This window comes from Mustela erminea, chromosome 5, assembly GCF_009829155.1.
Source record: "Mustela erminea isolate mMusErm1 chromosome 5, mMusErm1.Pri, whole genome shotgun sequence".
Taxonomy (NCBI): Eukaryota; Metazoa; Chordata; class Mammalia; order Carnivora; family Mustelidae; genus Mustela; species Mustela erminea.
The window spans coordinates 68221249-68247932 of NC_045618.1; the positions used below are offsets into that span (position 1 = coordinate 68221249).

Genomic DNA, 26684 nt, shown 5'->3' on the forward strand with positions numbered 1-26684 from the left:
ATTTGAATATTTAGATATAGAGACATACTTTCATTTGCCACTTTAACATAATTTCATTTGTCTTCAGCCCTTGGATTGTCTCAGGATGTTGCAGGTGCAACTTTTATGGCAGCCGGTAGTTCAGCTCCTGAATTAGTTACTGCTTTCCTGGGTAAATATTGCTCCTTATATTTTCTGCTTACTCAATGTGATTTTCTCATCTTCAAGTCTAGTAACACTTACTTAGCAATTACCTTGCTCATAGGTGTATTTATCACAAAGGGAGATATCGGCATTAGCACCATCCTTGGATCTGCAATGTATAACCTCTTGGGCATCTGTGCAGCTTGTGGCTTGCTATCTAATGTGGTATGTAAGAAAACATCACTCAACATGTTTATTGTTTTGACAAACTCTTAAAACTATTTATAATCTAGAACAAAGAAGGCACTAGTAATGTGTTCAATCAAATTTATTAATCAGTAGAAAAACATGTATTCCGTTAAAGTTTACCCACAAATAGCTCTTGGTCAAATTTATGAAAACCAGAGTAGGCTTTAAAACACAATTTTTCTTAAAATTCCTTTCTCTAAGCAAAATGCAAAAGATAACAATATTTGGCTACAAACATACAATTTCATTATCACACTAAGCATGTACTTAAAGTTACAGTGTAACAGAAACAGTAAATTATCATTTTACAGGTCTCAACGCTATCGTGTTGGCCCCTATTCAGAGACTGTGCAGCATATGCAATTAGTGTAGCCGCAGTTCTTGGCATAATATTCGACAACCAAGTTTACTGGTAAGCTTGAAATAATTGTTACTCTTATGTAAAACACAACTTCAGAGAGTATTTTATGAAATTCCAATGCTTTAGCAATTTTTTTTTTTAACTGAGATCTCAATTATCTGCCACTTCTGCACCATTTTCCTGGATGCCTCTGAGCTAACTTCCTCATCACAGCTGCTGGTTGGGCTTTCCCATCTTTAAAATTTCTATAATCATGTCAATCTCCTTGTCTCACAATCACTGGATATTACCAACCTTCCTTCTTTGCACTACCTGTTCAGAAAGTCTCCCCTTTTGTTGTCTATTAAAGCCCCAACAGTTGGGTTTTTCAACTACTGGGTTGTTTACCTTGCCTTGGTTAGAAGTGGTCATGGTCACAAGACTGGAGAGAAATGATGGAGGAAGTAAATTTTAAAATCTTCAGGTTCTTCCAACTTTCTCTCTGATGTTCATTTAGCAGAGGAATTACAGCCTTCTTCCTCTAAGAATCAACAATATTTAGGTATTAATAATTGTTTGCCTTCTTTGTAAACTCCCAGTATCTTGCTGTTGCAAGAAAATGAAAAAAAAGGGTGAATCAGTGGACAGCTAATAACTTTTTCAACTAATAAGAACCAAGTGTTTAGTAGGTGTTTAACACTACGCTAGGAATCATAAGGGATGGAGAGGAATATATAATGCACAACCTCTTTGGTTATCACAACCAAAGAGGTTGTGCATTGCTCAATGCCAGAGGATACCAGAAAAGAAGAAAAAACAATGTAAATGGCACCTTTCTGGAATACTACAACTTAGCAACCCTGCAAAATACCTGCTAACAAGAAACTTAAATCTAGCAGGGAGAAAAATTTCTAAATGAATCATCCTAAAATCTGGTCTGTTTCCCAAAGAAACCAATGGATATAGTAGGGATCCTTCTGGGACCCAGCAGTCCTCTCTAAGGGGATACTGACAAGGATAGTATCCAAGCTTATGTTCCCTCCATTAGGGAAATCAAGAACTCTGTGCTTCCAGCTGTAGCAGAAATTCACTGGCTATCAAATAAAAGGTAAATGACGGGTGCAAATATGATATTAGCCAATCATAACTCTTTAGGAAATCAGAGCACAGAGTAACAGTTCTCAGGGCCTAAGGTATAATTTTATTTTTAAGACTATCCTCGTCTTCTTGTGAATACATGCCAAATTTAATTACATCAAAATAAAAAAACTCTGTAAACTGAGAAGTCCCAGTCAAAGACTCATATATTCTGAATATTTTACACAAAATTCTTATATGGGATTTGAACAGACTCAGTTGAAATGAACTGATACTATATTCTTTTGTAATTACCATACATTTTGGGGAATATTTGCTGCCAATGAACGGAGATGGAGAATGGCCATCACTATTCATTAACTTTTATTCTGAAAATCTACAATTATCATTTTCAAAGCATTGTTTATGCCTACCATTTATAAAGAATCTGTAAATGAAGACAATGAATTTATAATTCTTGGTTTTATTTGAAATATAGAAAGGACTCTTAAGCTTTTATCAATTTATAGTAATGCTGTAACCAAGCGAGAATGTATCCATAAAACCAATATACACCTAGAAATGTTCTTTGCTTGTTCTATTGCTATGCTATAAAATTATTAAGCAGATATGCCCAAAGCTATTAACTTTTTTTTTTTTAAGTGTTTTTAATTTTAAAACACACAAATTTCTCTGATTTATAGGTATGAAGGAACTTTGCTGCTTTTGATATATGGATTATATGTTTTGGTGCTGTGTTTTAACATTAAAATTAACCAATATATTATAAAGAAATTCAGTCCTTGGTGCACCTGTCTTGCCCAAGCTATGGAGGAGAGCAGTGAACAACAGCCACTGATGGGATGGGAAGATGAGGGTCAGCCATTCATCCGTCGGCAATCAAGAACTGACAGTGGGATATTTCATGAAGAGTCTGGCTACTCTCAGCTTCCTTTAAGTTTACAGGATCTTAGTCAGGTTTCTGAAGGTAATAAGCACATCATGCCCACTATTGAGTCTATTCACTAGAAAAACTTAAAAATCTCATTTCAATTCAGCAATTACTATATATACTTATGTAAAAGATACTGTGGAGATTCAGAAATGACGAAGGTGGTCCCTATCTTTAAGAAGCTTCCAACGCTGTAGAGAAAAAAGACAATAGCTAAAATATGAAGGTTTTAGTACTATAAAAGAAAAAAGTGTAAGTGTAGTTCCTAAATGGGACAGATTGTATAAAATTTGATGGCTACATAGAAAAGATTATCACAGAGAAGGGAGTATTTAAACTGAGCCTTCTAGAACTGATCAGATTTCAGCTGATGACCTGATTTATGAACAAAGCTACATAAATAAATATGTAATGTGTATAGTAACAGCTATAGAAGTCTATTATGTAAATGATGTAGAAGTAAGAGTATAGTCTGTATTTGATGCCAAGGAATTAATATGAGCAAGAGGCCTATTCAAGTACTAGCATACCTAGAGCACAGAATGTACACAGTAAGGAAGCAGAGAAAAGGTAGATAAGAAAGAACAGGATAGTAAGAGTCCTAAATGCTTTGTAGGTTTATGAAGCAGGGAAATTTGAGGACAAAAAAAATGAAGGTCTGTAAGAGGCTACTAAAAAAGCTGATGTTTGGTAGATGCCTAGACGAAAGGAAAGTAGGAATAAAAAAGACAACGCAAAGGAAGCATCACCAAGACTAGGCAATGGAAGGACTACATGGGACAAGAAAAGGGAGGAGAAAATTCTGAGGCTTTGTTCATCATTGAGAAAAAAGAAATACCACTTATAGAAACTTGGAATTTAGAAAAAAGGGCTGGTGTGGGAAAACATAAATAGTTGAGTTTTAAACATGCCATCTGAAGCAGCAGCAACACATTTAGATATTTAATAGAAGTCAAATTCATCCATGGCCAGAAATAAAAATTTTTGTGTTAGTTTTTTACAAAGTGATTCTATGAAACAGATTCTAAATTTATCTAAGTACATTAGGAAGGGAAGTTATTCTTTTACTACCTTAAAAAAAAATAAAGACTTTTCCCCTTTTTACAATAATTATAGTTTTTAGCCTTTCAAGTGCAAGTGGTATATATTGCCAAGTTAAATTTTATAAAAGAACCACTCTAAATTTTTTCATTACACTGAGATTACATCTAAAATTTACCTAGTAGCCTATTGGCTGGGGCTTGGCAAATTTTTTTCACGAGTTATTTTACCAGCATTAGTTGTAATGTAATTTGATCTAATATATGGGTACATTCTTTTGTAAATGCTATGCAAATTTTAAATAATTTTAAAGTGAATGCTTATTTTTATCCAATCTATTATTGTCTTCCATTAATTTAATAAAACAAATTGTATAAAGGAACATACTCGAGTTTTTTAAGTTATATTGTAGATTCCAGGCTAGTTCCTATTTTCTTCAAGGTTCTTCTTAAGAATGGTAGTGAATTCCAAATTTGGTAAACTAATGGAAGAAAGAAAAATGAAGCAAGCCTCCAAAACTCACTTACAATGAGAATTAGGATGGAATATTCAAAACTTAATAAAAAAGATTATGCTGTAATTATTTTATACCTCCTAAGTATGCATTATCTGACACACAGGGCAGGCTAGAGACATCAACAATACTGGGGAATAGAAACAACTATAATAGCTATAATAGGTAGAAGCCAGGTTAATCCCATAAGCAAAAAAAAGTTACTAAAGACCATCCACACTGAAGAAAACCAGAGAAGTCCAACTGATACTTCATAAACATTATGGCTAATATATTTAGTGAATGATCCAAGATTATTTTGATGGATTCAAGGCCCCAAATCAAGAAACACTGAGTATTACATTTTATACTATCTGCCCTAAAGTCTCAGTTAGTTTCTTTTTGCCAGCAGTATCAGTAATGAGGTATTCAAATGTTTTAAATAGCCTCTTAAAAACTGATACAGCTAATTTATTTCAATATAGCTTTCTAAATGGACATTTCCAACTTAAGTGGCCATTAGAAAAAACTCAAAATCATTTGTTTTTCGCTCAACAGATCCACCAAGTGTTTTCAACATGCCTGAAGCCGACTTAAAAAGAATTTTTTGGGTACTATCCCTTCCTATTACTACCTTACTTTTTCTAACCATTCCAGACTGTAGAAGAAAGTTTTGGAAAAATTACTTTGTAATAACATTTTTCATGTCAGCACTATGGATATCTGCATTTACATATATCCTGGTTTGGATGGTCACAATAACTGGTATGTATCTTTAGCATAAGAGCAGAGTTTAAAAAGAAAATAATCAGTTTTATAGAAGAACAAACTGCATATACTCACAAAAAGTAATCTAGCTACAGAGGAAATTTCTCTCTCAGCAAAAGACTAAAGAGATGTGCTACTCACAAAAAGATTAAATATTAAGATACCAACAAGATCATTCAGGGTTTGTAAGTTGCATATTACATATCAACTATATTCCCAATATTATACAGTCCAGAGTTACAAGCCACAGGATCTTCTTATAAATGAAATCAAATACACAGGATAGCTTTCTACTGTGCTAATAATTACAGCACATGATATGGGGTCCACAATATACTCTTTATATTGAATTCCATTCCATAATGAAAAATATAGCAAGAGGCCAGCATTTTGAGAAAACGATATATGCTCACTGTTTAACTGAAATGCACTTTATTTTGCTTTTTAATATGGACATATAAACAAACTATGAAATGGGTGAAAAGCATATAAAGTAAAATTTCAATTTAGGTTTCTACTATCTTCATGACTAGAATTTAAATATTACTGCTTGGCCATAATCCATTCTAGTCCCACAGGACTCCAGAAGAAAAAACTGAATATAAACATGGAAAAAAAAAAAAAAATCAAGAAATTTCTCCCAAAAAGTTTAGCCCGAATGGACATATCAGAGGTGAGCAAACTACAGCCTATGTGACCAAGTGACCAGGTCTCCTGTTTTTGCTAATGAAGTTTTACTAAACATTATCATGCCCACTCATTTAATTCTTTTATACCTTATCTACGGATGCTTTCACACTACAGTGGCCAAGGTGAATAGCTGCAACAGAAACCATATAGCCTGCATAGCCTAAAGTAATCACTACGTGGCCCTTTACAAAAAAAAGCTGATCTCTGACTTTTCACAAATTAATATATGACTTAGAATAGCATGCTAGCAAGAAAGCACTGTTTTTTTTAATGAGAAAGATCAAAAAGTCCAATCAGCTTGCATATTAAATCTCTTCAAATTTTCTCAGCCAGAATATATTTCACAATAGGAAATCAGGAAAAGAACAAAATCAAGTAATAGATCATAAAACAGCCCCCAAGATGATAAATATTACTGTTATTTATGTACATATGAACTCCGGCAAACCAGTAACAAAAATTAACAACCAATTACAATTCCAATATCAATATATAAAGCATGCAATAAACAGCTAAAGTTCTCTCAATTGACAATTTAAGAAAAAAAAGGATTCTAAAGTAAGCTTTCAATCACAACATTAGAAGAGCAGTTACATGTACCTTTTTTTAACTTCCCTCTGCTTGCTTCCCAAAATGAACACATATCTGAAAAATGTTGAACTGATACTGAATTTACCAGAACAGGACCATAATGTTAGTAAGACTCCGAGTAGAACCCTATTTTGTTTTCCTTTGTTTAAGGTAGATCACCAAAGTACGTACAACTTAAAAAATGTATACCATGTAACACATTTACAGGTTAAAAATAGCTATAAACAATTTGCTTAATTCTGATCACTTTAAGAAAATAGTTTGAAAAGCAGAAAATGACCAATCGCATTAGCATATATTAAGCAATGGCCTTGATGAGATAACAGTGAACATCTAAACCTTCAGTAAGTATATCAGGTAGGGGAATTACTCCTTAGTAGAATTCTATTAAATATCTTTAGATATCTGCTTTTAAAAATTTGTGCTACCTGGGCTACCCAATTTACCAATCTTATTCAAATATTTTGCTAGGTAAAATTTAAATACATATTGGTTGTGAAATCTAAATGTGCCTATTTTCTTTTTGTTCAGGAAGGAAATATCTGAAGTAACTGCAGAGAATGGTTATTGAATTTGTAAGATTTGCAACTTGTAGTATATCTCTGTTAATTACAGGGGAAACATTAGAAATTCCAGATACAGTAATGGGCCTTACTTTATTAGCAGCAGGAACAAGTCTGCCAGACACGATTGCAAGTGTATTGGTTGCAAGAAAAGGTAAGAGCTAGGTCCCTCAAGCTGCAATGCCTATTCTACAAGCTGGCTGAAATACTGAGCAAAGGTACCTTTAAAAATATTTATTTCCTCAGTTAACATACTTTGAAGAAAAAAAAAGAGTGACTCAAAAAGAAGGGTTTACTATTTAATAGCAGAGTAACTTCACTAAATCTAATCCCCCAAATAATATTCATCTGAAATGTGCATCAAATTGTAATTAACCATATTAAATCAGAATGAAAAGCAACAAGTAATCTACAGACCTTATTGAAAAATGATTTAATAAATAAAGATAATTATTATTAAATAAATGTTAAGACTTTAAATACTAACCCCCAAATTAAAAAATACAAATTCAGTAAGACTTTTGCTCTAATATAACAATTTTCCAAAACCAACAAACAAAAAAGAATTTCCAGTGTTTTTTTTATGAAGCTTATTAATAAAATACAGTATTGGTGTGCACATTTTAACAATATGCTTTTTTTGCAGGCAAAGGAGATATGGCTATGTCTAACATCATGGGATCCAACGTGTTTGATATGCTGTGCCTAGGTGTTCCATGGTTTATTAAAACTGCATTTATGAATGCATCAGCTCCTGTAGAAGTGAACAGCAGAGGACTAACTTACATAACCATCGCTCTCAACATATCAATTATTTTTCTTTTTTCAGCAGTTCACTTCAATGGCTGGAAACTAGACAGGAAGTTGGGAGCAGTCTGCCTGTTATTATACTTGGGACTTACCACATTATCAGTTCTATATGAACTTGGAATCATTGGAAATAATAAAATAAGGGGCTGTGGAGGTTAACATTAATAGTGTTATGTGGAAAATGTGAATGATGGGAGAGGGAAGAGAAAGAAAACTCCCATTTCTTCATTTAAGTGAAATAAAAAATATCCTGAACTAAAACTTACTTACAGTAATTCTTTATCACCAAAGAAAAGTAATTTAAAGCCAACCAAAATCACATCCTAATTTGTCTGAGCCCTTTCTTTCAAGGACAATTACATATATAAAACAGAAGTTTTGAAAAAAATCATCTATGTTTTACCTTACAATAAGTTGATAAAAGCTGAGGAAACTTGAACAAACAAATCCCACTATGTAGTACTGAAAGTAACAACAAGAAAATGGCTTATTTCATTAAAAACAGTATAACCATTCATTTAAACTGAATGACTGACTTGCTGTCTTTAAAAACCCAAACTTGAGATTAACAAAAATCACAGTATATTTAACACTATACTGTTAAAAGCTGGTGGGAGTTTTAAAAGTTCATTTTTACAGCTTTTGTAAGCATACAGTATTACTAAAAAAATGACTTTTTACTAGGAGATTCAGCAAAACAGATGTAAGAATGTTCCAACCGTGGTTTGAAATTATGCATTACGATCCAAGCGAACATCGATTTCTCTGCCACTGATTTTTATGCCATTCATTATTCTGCAGGCTTTTTCAGCTGATTCTGGGGAGTCAAATCTGACCGTTCCACAGCCTTTTGACTTTCCGTTCTCCATTTTTATTTCTGCAAACATTACATGACCTGTAAAAGAAAAATTACAGAATTATTACTCAGTTTAAGTGGGTTTCATTTGACTGCACAGGTCTGAAATTCCTCACAGCCAATGAAATGATAAATAACTGACTAAAAACATTAATGATTAAATAACATCATATAAACATTATTCTCATCATTTCATATTCTGATTATAAGGCAATTCACATAAAGTAATAAATATACACATTAAAATATACAAAACAAGAATTAAACTTACTTAGTATTTAATATTTTATCAAAATAAAAAAACAAATAATTTCTTTCTTATGTTAAATTCTTAGCTTCTGGGGGTGCCTGGGTGGCTCAGTTGGTTAAGTGACTGCCTTTGGCTCAGGTCATGATCCCAGGGTCCTGGGATCAAGCCCCGTGTCAGGCTCTCTGCTCAGGCTCCCTGCTTCTCCCTCTTCTTCTGCCCCTCCCCCCAGCTTGTGCACACATGCATGCAAATACACACTCTCTCAAATGAATAAAGACTTAAAAAAAAAAATTATTAGTTTCTCAAGTGAATTTTATAGCAATATGGCAAACTAGCACAAAAATGCCACCAAGTCACCATGCCCAATAACAAACTTATAAATTTAAACAAAATTAGTTTTAGAAAAACACTGTCACTTTCTGCCCAATCTCCTTAATCTCTTTCTCTTTTATCCTCCTTTTCATTCCTTTATAACTTCAAATAGTAGCAACTGCCCAGAATTTTAATTTTTACTAGGCCACAAAGGGCCCCCGTAATTCTGCTTATCAACCACAGTGCAAAATCATCTATTTATTCAACATCACAATTTGAACTCCAGTGTTAAGAGTGGTACCAAATGGGCTAGGGAAATAGGCATGGAAGAGGTATCAGATTTAAATCAATAAAAGTAGAAACAGTGATGGTCAGAACAAAAAGAACCTCAGAGAAGCTTCGAAGAGGAGGAAGAAAACCAGACAACTGTTCCATATGTAGTTAGTATCATTGCTGACTCTAGAGACTGATATTTGAGTAAAACAGTATCATTCATCAAATTGTAAATGTCCATAAAAATCGACCATCCAAACTAGAACACTTTAGAGAGTTAAATTGAGTTATTAGTAATTATACACTAAATAACAGATGCAAAGGGAGACTAGCCCCAGGCAAACTGGGATATATAATCACCTGATCCACAACAGGTAAGTTGTGTGCCTACTTACCATAATATTTCTTTTCCTTGATTATTATATAGTTGCCAAATTACCATGGGCTAATTTTAGCCTAGCAACCAACATAGAAAGCCAACTATATTTAGTTCTATAAAGGGACTATAAAGGAAGAGGGGGACAATGAAAGCAAAAGGCTTATCAAAAAAATTGCTTAAGCCTTTTTCCAGGTGATAAGATCAACTTTAATCTCAATGCATGAGTAGAAAAATTTGTTTTGTTTAAATCTTGATCTGAATGCTTTCTTATGTACAACATCCTGGACCACTTTTCTACTTTTATTTTTTCATCCATTTCCCATCCCACCATTACTATATTTTTTTAAAGCAACTGCTGGTCAACTGCTCACCCACTCAATACTAATTAAATGGTCCAAGTTAATAAATGTCATAGCGAACCAAAACCATGATCTTGTAACCCAGGCTGGGCAGCCTTTAACTGTTTCTAAAAGTTATAAAACAGACTAATTCCCACCCCCCCAAAAACTATATATTGTTTGGATCTACAACCTACAACTGTTTAAAACAAAATAAAACAAAAAACACAGAAATCACATTTTCTAATAACATAAAATGAAACTTTAAAAAGCTTTAAAGATAGATGCAGAGCAATTTCCAGAATCCTCTTAATATCTTGAATGCTGGGACCTGAAATAAAGAAGTTTAATTAAAGAAGCATACCTTGGTCAATGGCAGCATTGTACAGTGATTCCAAAGGAGATTGCGGAGAATTTTTAAGGGCTTTTAAGGTTAGAGGTTCCTCCTTATTCTACATTTACCTTTTATAAAAATTTAGGGCTTTTCTTAATGTAAGCATCCCATCATAGATTTATTAGCAATAATACTAAGAGTCACTCAAGCAAGAAACCTTCAGAACTTCAAAGGAAAATACGTAATTACCTCGTGCAAAATCTGTCTCAATCTTTCAAGATAAGCTTCTCTCTCTTTTTTTCTTCTCTTAAACTGTATCTCTCAATTTAGGAATCAATACTCAGACCCCTAAATTCCTAAACTCACAATGACCTCACAGCATTTCAATTTGACAAGGTCTATCAGCCAAGATGCTTCAAAATGCTTACAGTTGGGACACTTACACTATAGAAAATGTCCTATAGATACTTATGTTTCATGGTTAGGCTGTCCAAAAATCCCCACTAGGCATAGAACCAGAAAGAGCTGTGTGTTTTCTAAGTTTCTTCCTAATCCCATAAAAACACTGATTGAGATAACTTACTTTTCTAAAGCAATAATCGAGGAGAAAAAAAATTTTGTTTCAAAAAGTTAAAATCTGACTTCCCTGGCTATTTTTACATGCTCTTGAGGATTTTCTTAAATGACTTAAATATCTACTGATCTTGTATGATTCCACAAAAAGCAAAAATAGAATTGCTATTTTAACAACAGTATAGGACAAAATAGTATGCAATGAGAAATCAGTACCACAGAATAATCAAACATGTTGCTGTTTCATGTACTAGTTATAAAAATGACTCATCCTGAAAAGAAAACTTTTCACTTTATTCAATCCAGCCTATTAATATTATCCTGTGGTATGATCTGGGAAATGCTGATATAAAAGCATATCTAAAAATACACCAAATTAAAAGCAGAAACAAGTGGTTCAATAAAATCTACTACCAAAGTGAAGTGTAATATAGAAACGAGAAAAAAAGCAAAATCAGGTTCTACAAAAAGCCATAATTATGATATAAAGGACAAAAAACAAAGATTTAATGCTATCAATGAATGTTCTCCATGCATTATTTTTACTATTAAATTATTCCAGAGTTAAAATCCACTAGTCATGCTTGAAGCAGCATGTGCTTTAGTAAATAAAATCTACCACAAGTCTCTACTTTCTAGCCGGTTAACAAGCATACTGATCTAGAAAACTCCATAATGGAAATGTGTGAAACAAAGCTATATTTGTTTACATGGTTTATAGGAGAATAATTAAATGTGCTTTCCTTGCACTGCAGTTCTAAAATGTTATGGTACATCATCATACTGAGCTAGAAGGTCAAAGTACAGCTAAAGTGGACAATAAATATGGGAGCAAGTTTGAAAGACTATCTATTTGACTCCATTAGCACAACTTAAACTAATGTGGTGTCTAATTCTGAATGAGTCAGTTAATTTATTTATACTCAGCCTTCTAAAAAATGCATGTCATTGAAGAATCACATAGGATAGGGTAGATAGGATCTATTTTTATTACAGTCACTTATTTCTCATATTGTTACATATTGGGATATCTGAACACATTTTCCCCTAAATTATAAAGGCTGAGGAAATGTACTGAAGGTAGTATAACCTAAAGTGCCTTTTCTAGGGCCTTTGTATTTGCCCTATCAAGGACATTTAACCACTATATAGATGGTCCCAAATTATAATGGTTCAACTTACAATGTTTTGACATCATGATGGTACAACAGCGATACACAATAGAAACTGTACTTTGAATTTTTTCTTTTTCCAAGCTGATGATATGTGATATATGATACAGGGCAGAAGACATTGAACAGCAGCCCTCAGTAAGCCAGGCGATCACAAGGATAAACAATGCATACATTTATAACCATTGTGTACCCACCTAACCAGTCTGTTTTTCCCTTTCACTTTAAGTATATAATCAATTACGTGAGATACTCAACACATAAAATAAGCTTTGTGTTAGAGGATTTTGCCCAACTGTAGGCTAATACTAAGTGTTCTGAGCATGTTTAAGGTAGGCTAGGTGAGGCTATGATGCTCAGTAGGTTAAGCATAGCTCCATTGTTAAGTCGTGGAAGATCTATATAGACATTTAATAAGCAAACTGCTTGCTGGTGAGCCACCTGTAGGCAGATATTGCCTAGGAAGGCTGCTTGGACTACCACAAGACTCTTACTAAGAAGCAATCAAGCATATACACTTACTCACTTTGGGCTCAAGGGAGGAAAAAAAAAAACAACAAAAACCTGCCTTTTGCTGTTAAAGAGATCATTACTGACTGCAGCAGGTTAAAAACAAACTCCCCATACTAACAAAGAAAAACCTTTCCAAGATTTGAAAATAAATAAATAAAAGAATGTGGCAGAAAAATAAAGATGGTTCAGTTCACACAAGCCAGATACTTTCCATAGCTGTCAATAGCTGAACACTAAATTCCATATTACCGTAACTTATTTTCTTTCCCATCAATGTAGTTCAAGGTTAAAAACAGGAAGAAGGCAAGGAATTTTTTTTTTTAAAGATTTTATTTATTTATTTGACAGAGATCATAAGTAGGCAGAGAGAAAGAGAGAGAGAGAGAGGAGGAAGCAGGCTCCCTGCCGAGCAGAAAGCCCAATGCGTACTTGATCCCAGGACCCTGGGATCATGACCCAAGCCGAAGGCAGAGGCTCAACCCAGTGAGCCACCCAGGTGCCCCAAGGAATTATTTAAATATGGTATTACCTTAATATAAATCTAAAAGTCAGAAGCTCTTACAATAGAATTGAGAAAAACGGGGCGCCTGGGTGGCTCAGTCGTTAAGCATCTGCCTTTGGCTCAGGGCATGATGCCAGGGTTCTGGGATTGAAAAATGACATATATCTCATTTGGAGATTTTTTTTCCTACCGAAACTATCACAGAGATCATCCATACCTGCTGCCACTGCTCCTCATTTGACATATTTCACAAGGCCCTAATATATTCATTCCTCTGCAGTCTATGTGATTCATTGCCAAATGCCACTTACTCGTTCTGGCAGACTTCTTACTTCTACAAATATTTCCACTGTGCAAAACTGTTACAATTCTACTTTCTCTTAGTTGTACCTATTTAGTAGTTAACTCATTTTCAACAACTTTTTTACAATAAAAAAAAAATCAAGTTTCTCTTCTTTGAATAAAATATAAATGAAATACAAAAAAAAAAAAAAAAAAATCCACAAATGGAGTCCCACGAACATCCTAAACAGATTTACACTGTATGTCCTTTGTGGGCAAGAGGGATAATGTCTTTGTTTGTTCACATTTCTAATTCTAATGATAATCAACTGTCAAAAATACAGTATTTGTAGATTTATTCAATGATTAAAAACTGAATAAATGAATAAGATTTGCTCAGAGTGTTTAACTCACTCATAAACCCTCAACAAACTCTTACTACATATACCAAGGGGGTGAAAAATGTTAGACTAAAAATGACAGTTCTTCCATCAAGAGCCTCCATCTAGGAGGGAAGAAAACATGTGAGCACATTATTATCACAGAGTCAGGTATATATAAAGTAATCTGAGTACAGAGCAGATGACAGCCATGTGATCACTTTGATCACAACTAAAGTTATTCCCCTCAAGATCTCAAAAAATTAAAGATATATTCCAAATACACCTAACTTTCCATCAACTCTCAGAAACTGAATGTCCCTTTTCATCACTATATGCCATCTTTATAACTTACCATTATGATTATAGTCTCTGGGATACAATGCAATAGCAGGAAAGTACTGGCAGAAAATCTGCTTATGTTGTTCCACTCACACTAATTCTCTCATCATCTAAAAAAAAAAAGGCCTTGGGACGCTTAGGTGCCTTAGTCATTAAGTGTCTGCCTTTGGCTCAGGTCAGGATCCCAGGTTTCTGCGATCGAGCCCCTCATCGGGCTTCCTGCTCAACAGGAAGCCTGTTTCTGCCTCTCCCACTCCCCCTGCTTGTGTTCTCTCTCTCACTGCGTATCTCTCTGTAAAATAAATAAACAAAAGCTTAAAAAAAAAAAGCCCTCTTCTAAAGTAAGAAGACCTACAGGACTAATGAACACAGTAAGGTTGTATAGACAGCATCATCACAGCCAAGAACAGTTTATGAAAAAACTAGAAGGGCCACCAGAATGTACCTGTCTAAGGAATTCCTTAGCTATCAACTAAGTTTCCTGTGTCCTATAGGTAATAGAGTAGGCAGAATAGGTGTCATCTATTAACTCCACATCATTTGGATGTCAGCATTTTAGGGTCATGTTGACAACGTACTGCACTACACTACAAACAAGGAAATAAATACACCCTTCATTAATATTTCCCACAGAGAAAAAAAAAGGTTTTTAAATGCAAGCAATGATGATATACTAACCTTTTAAAAATCAGGTAATAAAACAAGCCCTTTCTTTATCCACAGAAGACAAAAACAGGCTCTACTCTAAATCTTGTTATTTAGTAGTAATTTGCCCTGCTCTATGTCAGAGGACAACAGAGTAATTTATTTTAAGTAGAAGTAGACCTGTCGTACTATCCAGGAACAAACATCTGGACAGGTAAGGTCTAAATACAACGTTTAAAAGTTTATAATCAGTTTTCCCTCCATAATCAATATTAACATGTCTGCAGTCATTAGCATACTTACCACACTGACTGAATTTCTCTTTTAGTTTCTGCCAAGTCAAGTCAAAAGGCAGCTAGAATGAAAAAAGGTATTAGTAACAGATATACAAAGAAAAAAAAAATTTTAAGTATCCTTTACATTTAGTTGCTTACATTTCTGACAAATATCTGGTTGCCTTTGGAGCCTATTCTTTCTCTTATTCCGCTTCCCATTGGACCAGATAGAAATCCTCGATCCATATCGATGCTCCTTTCCAGTATGGCTCCTATACCTGGTCCCATTCTATCAAAGCTGGAGCTCATCCGGTCCAGTCCCATCCCCATTCCTCCAGTCACACTGTTCATGCCACCCATGCCACCACCTAGATTTCAAGAAGGGAAGTGGGGGGATTTGGGAATTTGGGTGTTTTTGTTTTAAAAACAGAAGAAAAAGGAGAAAGAAGAGGAAAAAGAGGAGGGAGAGAATCATTTTTGAGAAAGAAAGAAAGAGAAAAATTAATTCATTTATATAATTAGATCATATATAAACATAAAATCATTTTCTTATACACAACAGAAAAATCTTCCAAGAAACAATATAATTTGATGTACATTCAGTTAGTTGACTGTTAATGGCTAACTGAATCTCATTCTAGCCACTACACAAATACATCATACCTATATACTTCTATAAAATTATATTCTGATCATAAAATACATCATATAAGTTATACAAATTCTCTGCCAAATATTTGATCCATTAATGGAATGTGAGTTTTTATCATTTTTCTTTAATAATATCATGTTTAATAAATGCAAGAATAAAGATATATGAAATGAATTCAAATTTCCGACCCCCTTTTCCCCCCATCTGCCTCGCCCTGCTATTACAACTCCAACGCATTAACTGTTGATCTCATCATACTCTCCCATATAATATTCTTTTCACCTCAGTATCTTCTGTTTTACAATTTCTCTTTCATATCAATTCAATATGCAATAACCACAGAAAAACCTAACTTTTAATCTCAATATTATATAGATCTTAAGGAGATAACAAAAAATGGAATCATATGCCTTTGGCCAGAGCTTGAGAATTTAACTCACAGTGCATACCTAATTCATTCTTATGCACTGAGTCCCCTTTAATTAATTCCAATCCTATTCATCCTCAAAATTCATCTTTTTTTCTTGTACTTAATATCCTCATACACAGAAATTCTAAAAATTAACATCACCTTCAAATTGACTTTCTATGAATAACAAATATAAAGCTCGGGAAACAGAAGTATGAACATTGAGGTAAAAAACGAAGGTAGGGAAGTTATTACGATTAATGGGAAGACGACCAAGGCTAAAAAAAATGATGAAAGGGAATGAGAAGCAAGGTACAAGGGAAGTAAATATCTTTAGCTAACAGGATTTTACAAAAGTTCAAGTAGGCTATATTTCCTATTTGTGAGATTTCAATCAATTAAAGGAATTCAGTTAAGTATGGAGAACTCACAAAGACATGGCTCAGTAAGCAACAGAGATCAAAAACTGAGCAATGTCTTAAGACTTAATATAAGGCCTCAAATGTAGTAGTGGAAACAGATGGAAGACATGGGGCATTGCCCAGTGTTGCAACTACTCTTGATTCTATCACAGGAAAAGTTTAAGAGGAGAGGAAATAAGCATCTCTTTCAACCTTAGCCTTCAACCTCAGGAAGTCTCTAAAGGTGGTATAACTAGGGCGATTCACCTGCATCTACCAAAAGACACAAAATGTTCACAGATGAAATAAGCTAGTCACCAACCAGCAACTGTAGACAATAGGCAAGGAAACAAAGTTGGTGCTAAAGCAAAAGTTGCTCCTGACATGTGATCACAGAAATCCCCAGATTCCTTAGTTGGAATAGAGCTTCTTGGATTAGCTGACAATTAACACATACTCTGGTGTTAGTTTAGAAATGTCAAAGTAAAATTCAAAGTTAGTTTACAAATTTCAAACAGTGATCAAACAGAAAAGCTCAGTAAATATTAAAATTTCTCTAAATTATGACAAGACACAGTAACACATAAGAACAAAGTATTACTATACTACAATAACTACTCTTGCAAAATCTTTTGCAAGCACTCAAATATTACTGAATAAATTCTAGTAAAATTTAAACCTACTTATTCCAGATCCTACTGGACCCATGTTAGAAGCTCCTATTCTTCCTGCAATCATTGCACTGCCTAAACAAGGATGGAAAGATAATATACTAATTAATTTGAATAATCATATTTTAAAATTCCCAAAGTACTATGCTTTCAGATGTACAGTAACCAAAAAACTATATGTCTTCTAGAAATAGGATTCAAATACATAACATACTGAAGTAGCAAGCAAGTACATTAAAATACCTAATGTGTTTTTCATCAAGTAATAAATTACGTGAAACATTATAAATTTCCAACTGTTCACAAAAAAAGGGAAACAGACTTTGAAAAATATGACCTACAAAACGAAAAGGAGAAATATGCAGCCAACCCTACCAAGTCTACCAAAGGAATCTCCAAAGCCTCGATTTATTCCAATATCACCACGTCCAAAATCTCTCTCCATGCTACTAGTCATCGCACCACGGTATAGCTCTGAAACGATTATGCAACAAATTAACCCTTTTTCAAATGCATCAGTACACGGTAATCTATTTAGAAAAATTTTGAAACTAAACTGAAAAGACAGCAAAAGTCACAAAAACAAAAAAGTCTGTGATTTACCAACTTACCTCACATGCCATATAATATCCCAGTCCCGTCATGCCTGTCCTATTCTCTCTGCCCATATGCCCTCCGAAGACCTCTACAGTACCCATTCCTACATTTACCTACCTCCCATTCGGCCAACTCCTCCAAATCCTCCCATGCTATTCATTGCTTCCAGACCACCAAACCCAATTCCTATGGAATAAAGATTAATTTTGAGATCCGACTGTCAGTTAGAGAGCTGAAAGGTACATTTTGTAAATGTTGGTTTCATCAGTAAACTCTTCATCCACCCTACCTTGTCCAAGGGGCTTCTTAACACATCCATTTCCATATCCCTTAAGTATGTACCAGGCTCAATCTCTGCTAGCAGTCTTTAGGTGTGAGCCAACAATAAACCATGACTTTTTTTCCTTGGAATTCTCAACACAGCTTCTAATTTACTAAAAATGGTGATGGGTACATACAAAAAACAAATGCTTATACATACCTCCTCCAATTCTATTCATTCCTCCAAAACCTGGACCATCCATTCCCATACCTCAAATAAAATACACAGTATGTACGTTCAGTCAATCTTATTTTTATGACTAAAGAATGACATAACGCAATACAGCAAAAGATACCACTGGTCTAGTCATGACGGAATGCTAGAGAAGCAGTGGAACGCAGGTGGCATGTGTGCTATGCCACATCAGCTATCTAATCATGAGTCTTCAAAAAGGCCTCTACGAATATTTATTGAATGAGAAAACAAAATTCACTGGTCACACTCATATTCAAGCAGAGAATATCTAGGACCAGGTAATCGCTCTCCCTTTTTTTTCAACACACACAAATACAAACACACCACCAACAGATTTAAAGATCACATTAGAAAGTAAGGACTCTTTACATGGCAGCTAAGGGAGCAATAAAAAACTAAGAATAAAAAAGCATGTATTTAGGAGGGCAGAGGGCCTAAGAGTAAGGAACAAGTTTCTATCTCTTTGGGTCAGAATGATTTCTGTAGCTACCCTAATAATTTAAAAGTTTAACTATAGCATCTCAGCAAAAACAGGAATCTGATAGCATTTATTAGTCCATCAATTAAGACACAGTTCTCAAAGTATGGTCTGGGTCTAATAAGTCAAAATTATTTCATTCAAGCATAACATTAAGATAATATTTGACTGTTTTACCCTCATTCTCTCATGAATATAAAATCCAATTTCCCAGAAACTACATGATGTTTGATACTGTAACAAACTAAATGCAGAAGGAGACACAAGAACATGGCTGTCTTGCATTAAGCCAAACATTAAAGAGATGTACAAAAAGGTAAAACAATGCCACTCTTCTATGTTTTTGTATTGGAAAAGACAACTTAGCTTCTTTAAAATTATATTTATGTTAACACAAGTTTATTACTGTTATCTTAAATACAAAAGTAGTTTTAAATTTCTAAGTTTTAATTTCTAATCAGTAAATACCGACAAACATAACTACATAACTACATAAACAAAACAAAACGTAATACATAAAACAAAAGCACTTTGGGATCCTCAACAAATTTTGAGAGTAAAAGAATTCTGAAACCACAAAGTATAAAAACTAATCTTCAAAGACAAACTATAAATTAGTCCAGGTGAAGAGCCAAACAGCTATTTGAAGAGCTACCGTCCCAGCTATATCTTTCAATTTAACCTGCTTATAAGAGGGAAGCATTTCAGTCATATACAAATATTGTATAACCATGATACATACACAGAGCACTACATTTAAATATTCTCCTTCTGCCTTACAGACATTTTAAAATCCAAAGTGCTAAAAGGCTAGCTACAACACAACTGGCCCCAGAGGAACCTGACTGACCTCTGCTCAGCCTTTTTCATGTTCTCTGCTCTCAAGGTTTCATTCTTTTATCAGACTGAATGACATCCTAAATGCTCAACTATAAAACAGAGTCCTTTGAACATTATTACAAACTAGTAAATGTAGGCTTTGTAATCCAGCAAATGTACCATTTAAAAAGAAATAAAAATGTGAGAATACTCACCACTTGGACCTAAATTTCCCATTACACCACCTATGTTCAACTGGCTGGCACTAATAGGCTGTCCACCTGGACCAAGTCCCATTCCAATGCCTCCAAGACCACCTAAAACATAAATAAGAATAGTACTCACCCATATATAATTAACTAACTGGCACTAAGTAAATGTTTTAAAGCTAGATGCCTGTAGTAATACTTCCAAAACTTTGCAAATTTGCAAATAAGAGCACTGGTTCTTCTTTTTATCAGAATGCAGCACACTGAAGCGTCACTATAATACCATTTATTAATGAGAAGTGTTTTATGAAGCAGCCCCATCTTATATCCTAGGTTCAAGGAATATTAAAAAGGACTAATGAAATACCAAGAGGATTTTGAATAACATTATATACCTTAAAAATGGTATATATATCTGAAAATGAGAAGTTGCTCAATTTTATAGAACCACTTAAAATACAAGAATTACGTTTAAGATGCATTAAATCAAACTAAAGACAACAACAATGATAACATAATACTGAATAAAACAAACATTACATTACTTGGTTTGTCCATGACATATTTATTGACATTTATATGGCAACCTTATGTGTTTTCACATCTATTTTCCATAGAGGAGGAAATGTCTGAAACCTTAAGTTACTTGTATAATGCCATTTTAGCTATGTAATTGAGCTAGGACTAGAATTTAAGTTTTGTCTCTAAATCCAATATTCTTTTTTTTTTTTTTAAAGATTTTATTTATTTGACAGAGATAGATCACAAGTAGGCAGAGAGGCAGGCAGAGAGAGAGAGAGAGAGGAGGAAGCAGGCTCCCTGCTGAGCAGAGAGCCTGATGCGGGACTCGATCCCAGGACCCTGAGATCATGACCTGAGCCGAAGGCAGCGGCTTTACCCACTGAGCCACCCAGGCGCCCCTAAATCCAATATTCTTTTTACTACCTCTCTTAAACTAAATTTGTTGAAAATAGACTTTAAGAAGTTAATTTGATGACCTTAAAGACTTAATATTTGAGTGGGAACTATTTTATTCTACTAAATCTGAGTATGACTTTAAAGTTCTTGCTAGCAATGTAGCAATTAAATGGTAGAGGCTGAGAAAATTATATACCATATATAGTTTTCCAATACATATTTTTCAATACATACAGAAGCATGTTGTGTTAAGTTGGAAAGATTAATGTGATCTGGTAAGAGAAATATTTTTCAACTCAGTTCCCAAAAATGGTCTAACTGAAAGCAATAGCACATTTGACTATCAGTAATGCTCATGTCTATACCTAAAACTCATACTTTCATTTGATATTATTCTTTATTAAAAGGAACCAGGACTCCTTGAAACTAGGCCAATTCCATGTCTCTGGGACAAAAAAAAAAAAAAAAAAAAAAAAAAAACACCAAAAAACAAAACCTTCCCAGATCTGGGAAATCATGCTTTTACCAAAAGTAAGAGTATCAGCAGCACAGGAAATGAGAAGGCTCCCACCTGACAAAGTTACAATAATTTGAGCAAAAGAAGAGAAGGGAAAAAGGACATTAGTAATGATTAACTCGAACAACAAACTGATTCTGTTAAAGTCTATGAATTCAGGGCGCCTGGGTGGCTCAGTTGGTTAAAGCCTCTGCCTTCAGCTCAGGTCATGGTCTCAGGGTCTTGGGATCAAGCCCCACATCAGGCTTTCTGCTCAGCAGGGAGCCTGCTTCCCCCTCTTGCTCTGCCTGACTCTCTGCCAACTTGTGATCTGTCTGTCAAATAAATAAATAAGATCTTTAAAAAAAAATAAAGTCTATGAATTCATATTATATCTCAAGAAAGAAGAATATATAAAAATGTAAATCTCAAAAAAACAGATAAAGAAGAAGTCTGAATACAACAGAGGATTTTTTTTTTAATATAAATAAATAGAAGAGTACTAATAGTGGAAAGTAAACCAGAAGTCCCCTGCAGAAAGCCAGGCAGGATCTTGGAAGACGAAAAGTACTAAGTGATAAATTTGGTTGAGGCAGGAAAAGACTGCCCTTATCTTATAAAGAGAGAAAAGACGATATTCAAAGACACATGAGCTGAGAATTTTCCAGAAATTACCAAAAAAACCTTGAATTCTCATATTGTGAAAGCTCAATAAAAAGTAATTCATACCCACACTGTAGAAAACTATACACCAAAGACAAATATCTTAAAATCAGCTACATGAAGAACAAAGATTAACAAAAAAGAAAGGACATTTCAACTGATAGCTGGCTTAAAATAACAACAACGGAAGCCCAAAGACTCGGATATTTTCAAAGTGCTGAGACAAAATAACTATAAATCTTAAACTGCAAACCAATAAAACTATCTTTGAAGATATTTATGGAGTATCCAAAATTAAGAGAATTTACTAACAACAGATCCTCATTGAAAGAGATTTTAAAATATATCTTTCAGGGGAAAAAAAATTAGTGCCAGGGTAAAAGCAGAAAAAGGTAAGGTTAAAAAAAAAGGTAAGTAATAGTAATGTCTAATATGTGGGACTGAAAAATATATATATACAACTAGACAATGAGCAATAACAACACATAATTCAGTAGAAGAGTGATCAGAACTAAAACATTCAAAGGGCACTCTATTATTGAGTAAACAAATAATTACATTAACTTCAGACTTTGTATTGCTATATTAAAAATCCAGGATAATCACTAGATGAGAAAGCAAGATGGGAGAAAAATATTTGTAAAAAAAAAAAAACCAGAAAAACAGAATACAAAATAAGATAATGGGCATTAATCCAAATAAATCAATAAATGTGAATAAATAAAACAAAGCTCTTGTATCTACATTAATATTAGATAAGACTTAGCTAGTAAAGATAAAAATCAGTTTAAAATGATAAAATTTTACACTGAAAAAAATTAAATTAAAAAATAAAATGATAGAATTTTGATTATTGGGAAACTATATCAGTTCTAAACTTGGATATAGTTACTAATTTAGTTTCAAAATATTTAAAGTAAAACAAGAAAAAAGAAGACAAATCCAACATTCTAGTGGGAAATTTTACCACATACAACTCTTAGTAACTGACAGCACAGACATTACTATTAGTAGAGACATAAGAAAATGTAAATGATTAATAAACTTGTTTAATGGACATATACAAAACACTGCACTCACCAAGCACACCTGGAATATATATTAAAAAGTGCCATATATTAAGCTACCATATGCAATGTCCAAATCAATTCCAAGAATCACAATCATATCTTCTTTGGCCATACTGTTAAGTTAAAAATTAATAAGAAAAAGCCCCTTACATTTAGAAACTCAAAAAAGTATGGCTTAAGAAAAAATCATAATAGTAATTTAATAAAAACTAAATCACAATAAAAATACTCCATACCAAAACCTGCATACAACAGCTGAATTTAATAGTTGTAACTACTTTTATTAGAAGAGAGAGGCTGTAAAATTAGTGAAGTAAACATTCAACTTAAGGAATTTGGACAAAATAAGAGACTAAACCCAAAGAGATAGAAGAAAATATTAAAGCAAAGAACAGAAATTAAGATACAAAAATGAAATTCACTTCTTTGAAAGCACTTATTATAATAAAACTGAAAAATCTAAGCAAAACTGACCAAGAAAAAAGGGGAAATTGCAAACCTTTGGAATTTATCAGAGCGAAGAACTATAGATGTAGCAGAAATTTAAGAGATTATTTCATGCCAATAAATGTGAAAATGAACAAAAATTATAAAAATCTTAGAAAAATTGAAATGACCAATACTGACTCAAGAAGCAATAGGAAATATGAACAATCATTAGTTCAAGTCTTCCCCCAAATAAAAGAGGAAGGCCAGACAGTATATTCAAGTAATTTCTCATAAAACAGTGCGAGAACAGATTATTCTAACAGAAAAAGAATAAATACTCCCCAACTTAGTACTGTTTCTAATGGCCAAAAACGGAAATAACCTAAAAAACAAAATACATATAAAATGCGGTATTGGCAAATTAAAATGAAGGAATTAGAGCGACATCTATCAATATAAATGCATCTCAAAACAATATTAAACCTAAAACAGCAAGTTTCAGAATAATATATACAATATGATATCACTCACCCCAAATTTTTATCCAGCAAAACAATTTCATGGAGTGTTTATGGATGTATAAATGCGTAGCCAAATGACTAAAGCCTAAATGATAAACACTATATTCCTTAAGTTGTTTCCTCTTGATATGGTATCTGGTGGTCAGGAAAGAGGGGGAGTCTCAATTTTATCTGTAAAATTTTACTTTAAAGAAAACTCATCTAAAACAATATGACCTGTGATAACAACAGGAGTAATTTTATTTTGTCTGTATAAAGAGTTTTGTTTAGCATATAATAAAATTGAAAAACAAAATAGTCTGCACTGTTTCTAATAATAACTTTTACTTACGTGGTAACTGTGGTGTTTTACTATCATGTGAACGGTAGTCTTCATGAGGGACAGACTTGTCATCCTAATTGCAAAAAAAGTTTATTGTACGGTTAATTCATAACTGAAAGGATCTATAATGCAGAGGAAAGCAGATAAAGATTTGAAGAGATTGGAAGGTTGAAGTGATATATAGGAACTCACCATTTTCACATGCATAGGTCTATCAAACAAAAACTGCCCATTGAACATAGCTGTTGGTTCAGTCAAGGAAACTCAGTTAAGACTATAAAGTTATACCTGAACATACATTTTTAATAATCTTAGAGTTAAGAGTCAGACTAACCCTAAAATTTTAATCATCTTCACTATTGTACTTATCTGTATTAGTCCCTTCCATATACTCAAAGAAAAATCTTGAATTCTTTCCTTTACAGTTTTACTTTATAAATAAAATACAATCTAATCCAACCACTGAAAAAAGAAAATTAACAAGGCTTCATTTAAAGCAACTGCATTAATATATAATGGATTACATTAACTGTCAGCAGCAGATATATATACAATTAGTTGTGGTAGGAAGAGAAAGCAGAAAAAAGTTCATTACCAGACTTATACAATATGGCTAATTCAAGTTTTAAGAGTGACTTTAGTACTTGGACATAGTAAAGGTTTTATGTGCTGGAGACTAAAGTCTAATACACATTTCTAAGCCAAGCAACCTTAAATTCCACAACCCCACAAAATAGTATCAAACTTCTTCAACCTTATTAAATAATGCTAAAGTGTAAATCAGGATACAAATTGCTTGAACTGCTTCAATTGCTTGTTCAAAAGTGACTGTGCCCATTCCTCTGCTCTTGCCATCTTTGTCTTCTTTAATATCTGCCCGCTTTACAGTTCCAGCTATGCTGAACACCTCCTTTAGCTTCTTCCAACCAACTTTGAAGTCAAGCTTAACATAAAATTATATAAAGTTACATACCTAATAAACCCTTCTTCCCATTTACAAATAATACAAACATATCTTTTCTAAACTGTCAAAACTACAAAGAAGTATACTTCTTATTAGACAGTACATCAAGAATATTCAAATAAAAACATCTTAAGTTGTTTAAAATCAGTTAAGCTACATCCACATTGTTCCTTATCCTTAATATTTTTTTATTGCCAAAATGGTCTCTCAACTGTCCAACTCTGTTTTATACATTTAAAACTTGCACATCTATTTTTACTGAGAAATTCAGTCTTTGGAAAGTATTGTTGATATCACTGACTTTCAAAAGCTTCAAACAAATGACAAACCAACTACAACGTGCACATTCACAAATATCAAGTAACAAAGCTAAAGAAAGAAATCCATTTCCCAATATGAACAAAATCACAATGTAATGCAAGTAAACATTTTCAAGAACTGCTTAGGTATTTATAAATTCCACAGTTCTCTTTTAAAAGAATCCTACTCATACTTATACCCTAATCTTATATATATAGACTTAAATTGGGTTCGAGTTTACCATTACTGTTTCGCTTACTTTAGTTAAAAATAAGCAAAATGTTCTATAAACCTACAACCCATTCATCTAATTTAAAAATCTCATGATTAGAATTAAACACCGGAATGACAAAATTTTAGACTAAAACTTAAACTTACATTAGCAACAAAAATTGTGGAACCAAGTCTACCAGCCTGCAAATTACTGATAACCTCAGGAGGAATGTTTGGATTATTGAGAATGGAAGGTGGTAAATTCATCAACCCCGATCCCATATCGGGTACATGTCCTCCTGGAAATGATCCTCCTGTTCGTTGCAATGCCCTACGAGCATTTTCTCCATCAGGATCCTATAACACACATTGAATGTTAAATACCACTAGATACATCAGTAAATCTGTATCATTAAAATAACAACTTCAAATTCTACAGTAGCTATCCCAACTGGCTCAAATTATTGGCCCTCTTGAAGAGTGAGTTTTTCTTATCCAGGGAATTCAGTCCCATAAAAACCTGTGGACAGACAAAAGATTTCAGTCTCCAGGGATGTCAATTAAATACCTCTTTCCAATCACTAAAGTCACTTAAGAACTTGAAATTAGTTTAATTTTGCCCTTATATTAGTGTGCAAATATATGACAGAAAACACAAATACACATAACTCAAAGAGGAACAAAATACTTACTGTTGACTCTTTTCTTTCCAAAATGCAGTAATGGTGAATTCTCACCACCAGATAGATGCCCAAGGCAATGCCAAATGAGACTAATTGAAAGCTTTTCAACAGCGGAACAGACTGTTATAAAACCCAGGAATATTGGAGTAAAGGGGAACTATTATAATGTATAAATTTCATTCCTAAACAAAATATAATTACCTAATTTCCAACCTTCTTCTTTCCTCAA

The 26684-nt window shown here is 33.5% G+C and overlaps 2 protein-coding genes and 1 long non-coding RNA gene across 7 annotated transcripts in view; 1 reads left to right on the top strand and 2 right to left on the bottom strand.

Annotated features, from left to right (window-relative positions):
* Nucleotides 1–339, bottom strand: part of LOC116591035 — a 3118-nt gene extending 2779 nt beyond the window's left edge. Inside the window, exon 1 of the long non-coding RNA XR_004285815.1 lies at nt 234–339. This is a non-coding gene — a long non-coding RNA (uncharacterized LOC116591035). The remainder of the gene's footprint in view (nt 1–233) is intronic.
* The window catches only part of SLC24A5 (solute carrier family 24 member 5), a 27363-nt gene extending 19478 nt beyond the window's left edge, over nt 1–7885 (top strand). Inside the window, exons 3-9 of the mRNA XM_032343632.1 lie at nt 68–151; nt 245–348; nt 684–784; nt 2494–2777; nt 4834–5040; nt 6940–7041; nt 7534–7885. Of these exons, the coding sequence (XP_032199523.1) occupies nt 68–151; nt 245–348; nt 684–784; nt 2494–2777; nt 4834–5040; nt 6940–7041; nt 7534–7856 (1205 nt within the window). The 3' untranslated portion in view covers nt 7857–7885. The remainder of the gene's footprint in view (nt 1–67; nt 152–244; nt 349–683; nt 785–2493; nt 2778–4833; nt 5041–6939; nt 7042–7533) is intronic.
* The window catches only part of MYEF2 (myelin expression factor 2), a 32064-nt gene continuing 13219 nt past the window's right edge, over nt 7840–26684 (bottom strand). Inside the window, exons 6-17 of one of the 5 annotated variants that reach the window (XM_032343627.1) lie at nt 25938–26129; nt 25085–25238; nt 24488–24537; nt 24305–24368; nt 19883–19984; nt 18335–18385; nt 17971–18039; nt 17632–17730; nt 17269–17331; nt 15283–15491; nt 15152–15203; nt 7840–8592 (exon numbers count right to left, since the gene is read on the bottom strand). In XM_032343627.1, the coding sequence (XP_032199518.1) occupies nt 8429–8592; nt 15152–15203; nt 15283–15491; nt 17269–17331; nt 17632–17730; nt 17971–18039; nt 18335–18385; nt 19883–19984; nt 24305–24368; nt 24488–24537; nt 25085–25238; nt 25938–26129 (1269 nt within the window). In that variant the 3' untranslated portion in view covers nt 7840–8428. The remainder of the gene's footprint in view (nt 8593–15151; nt 15204–15282; nt 15492–17268; nt 17332–17631; nt 17731–17970; nt 18040–18334; nt 18386–19882; nt 19985–24304; nt 24369–24487; nt 24538–25084; nt 25239–25937; nt 26130–26684) is intronic. The other 4 variants (XM_032343628.1, XM_032343629.1, XM_032343630.1 and 1 more) reach the window with 4 other exon arrangements.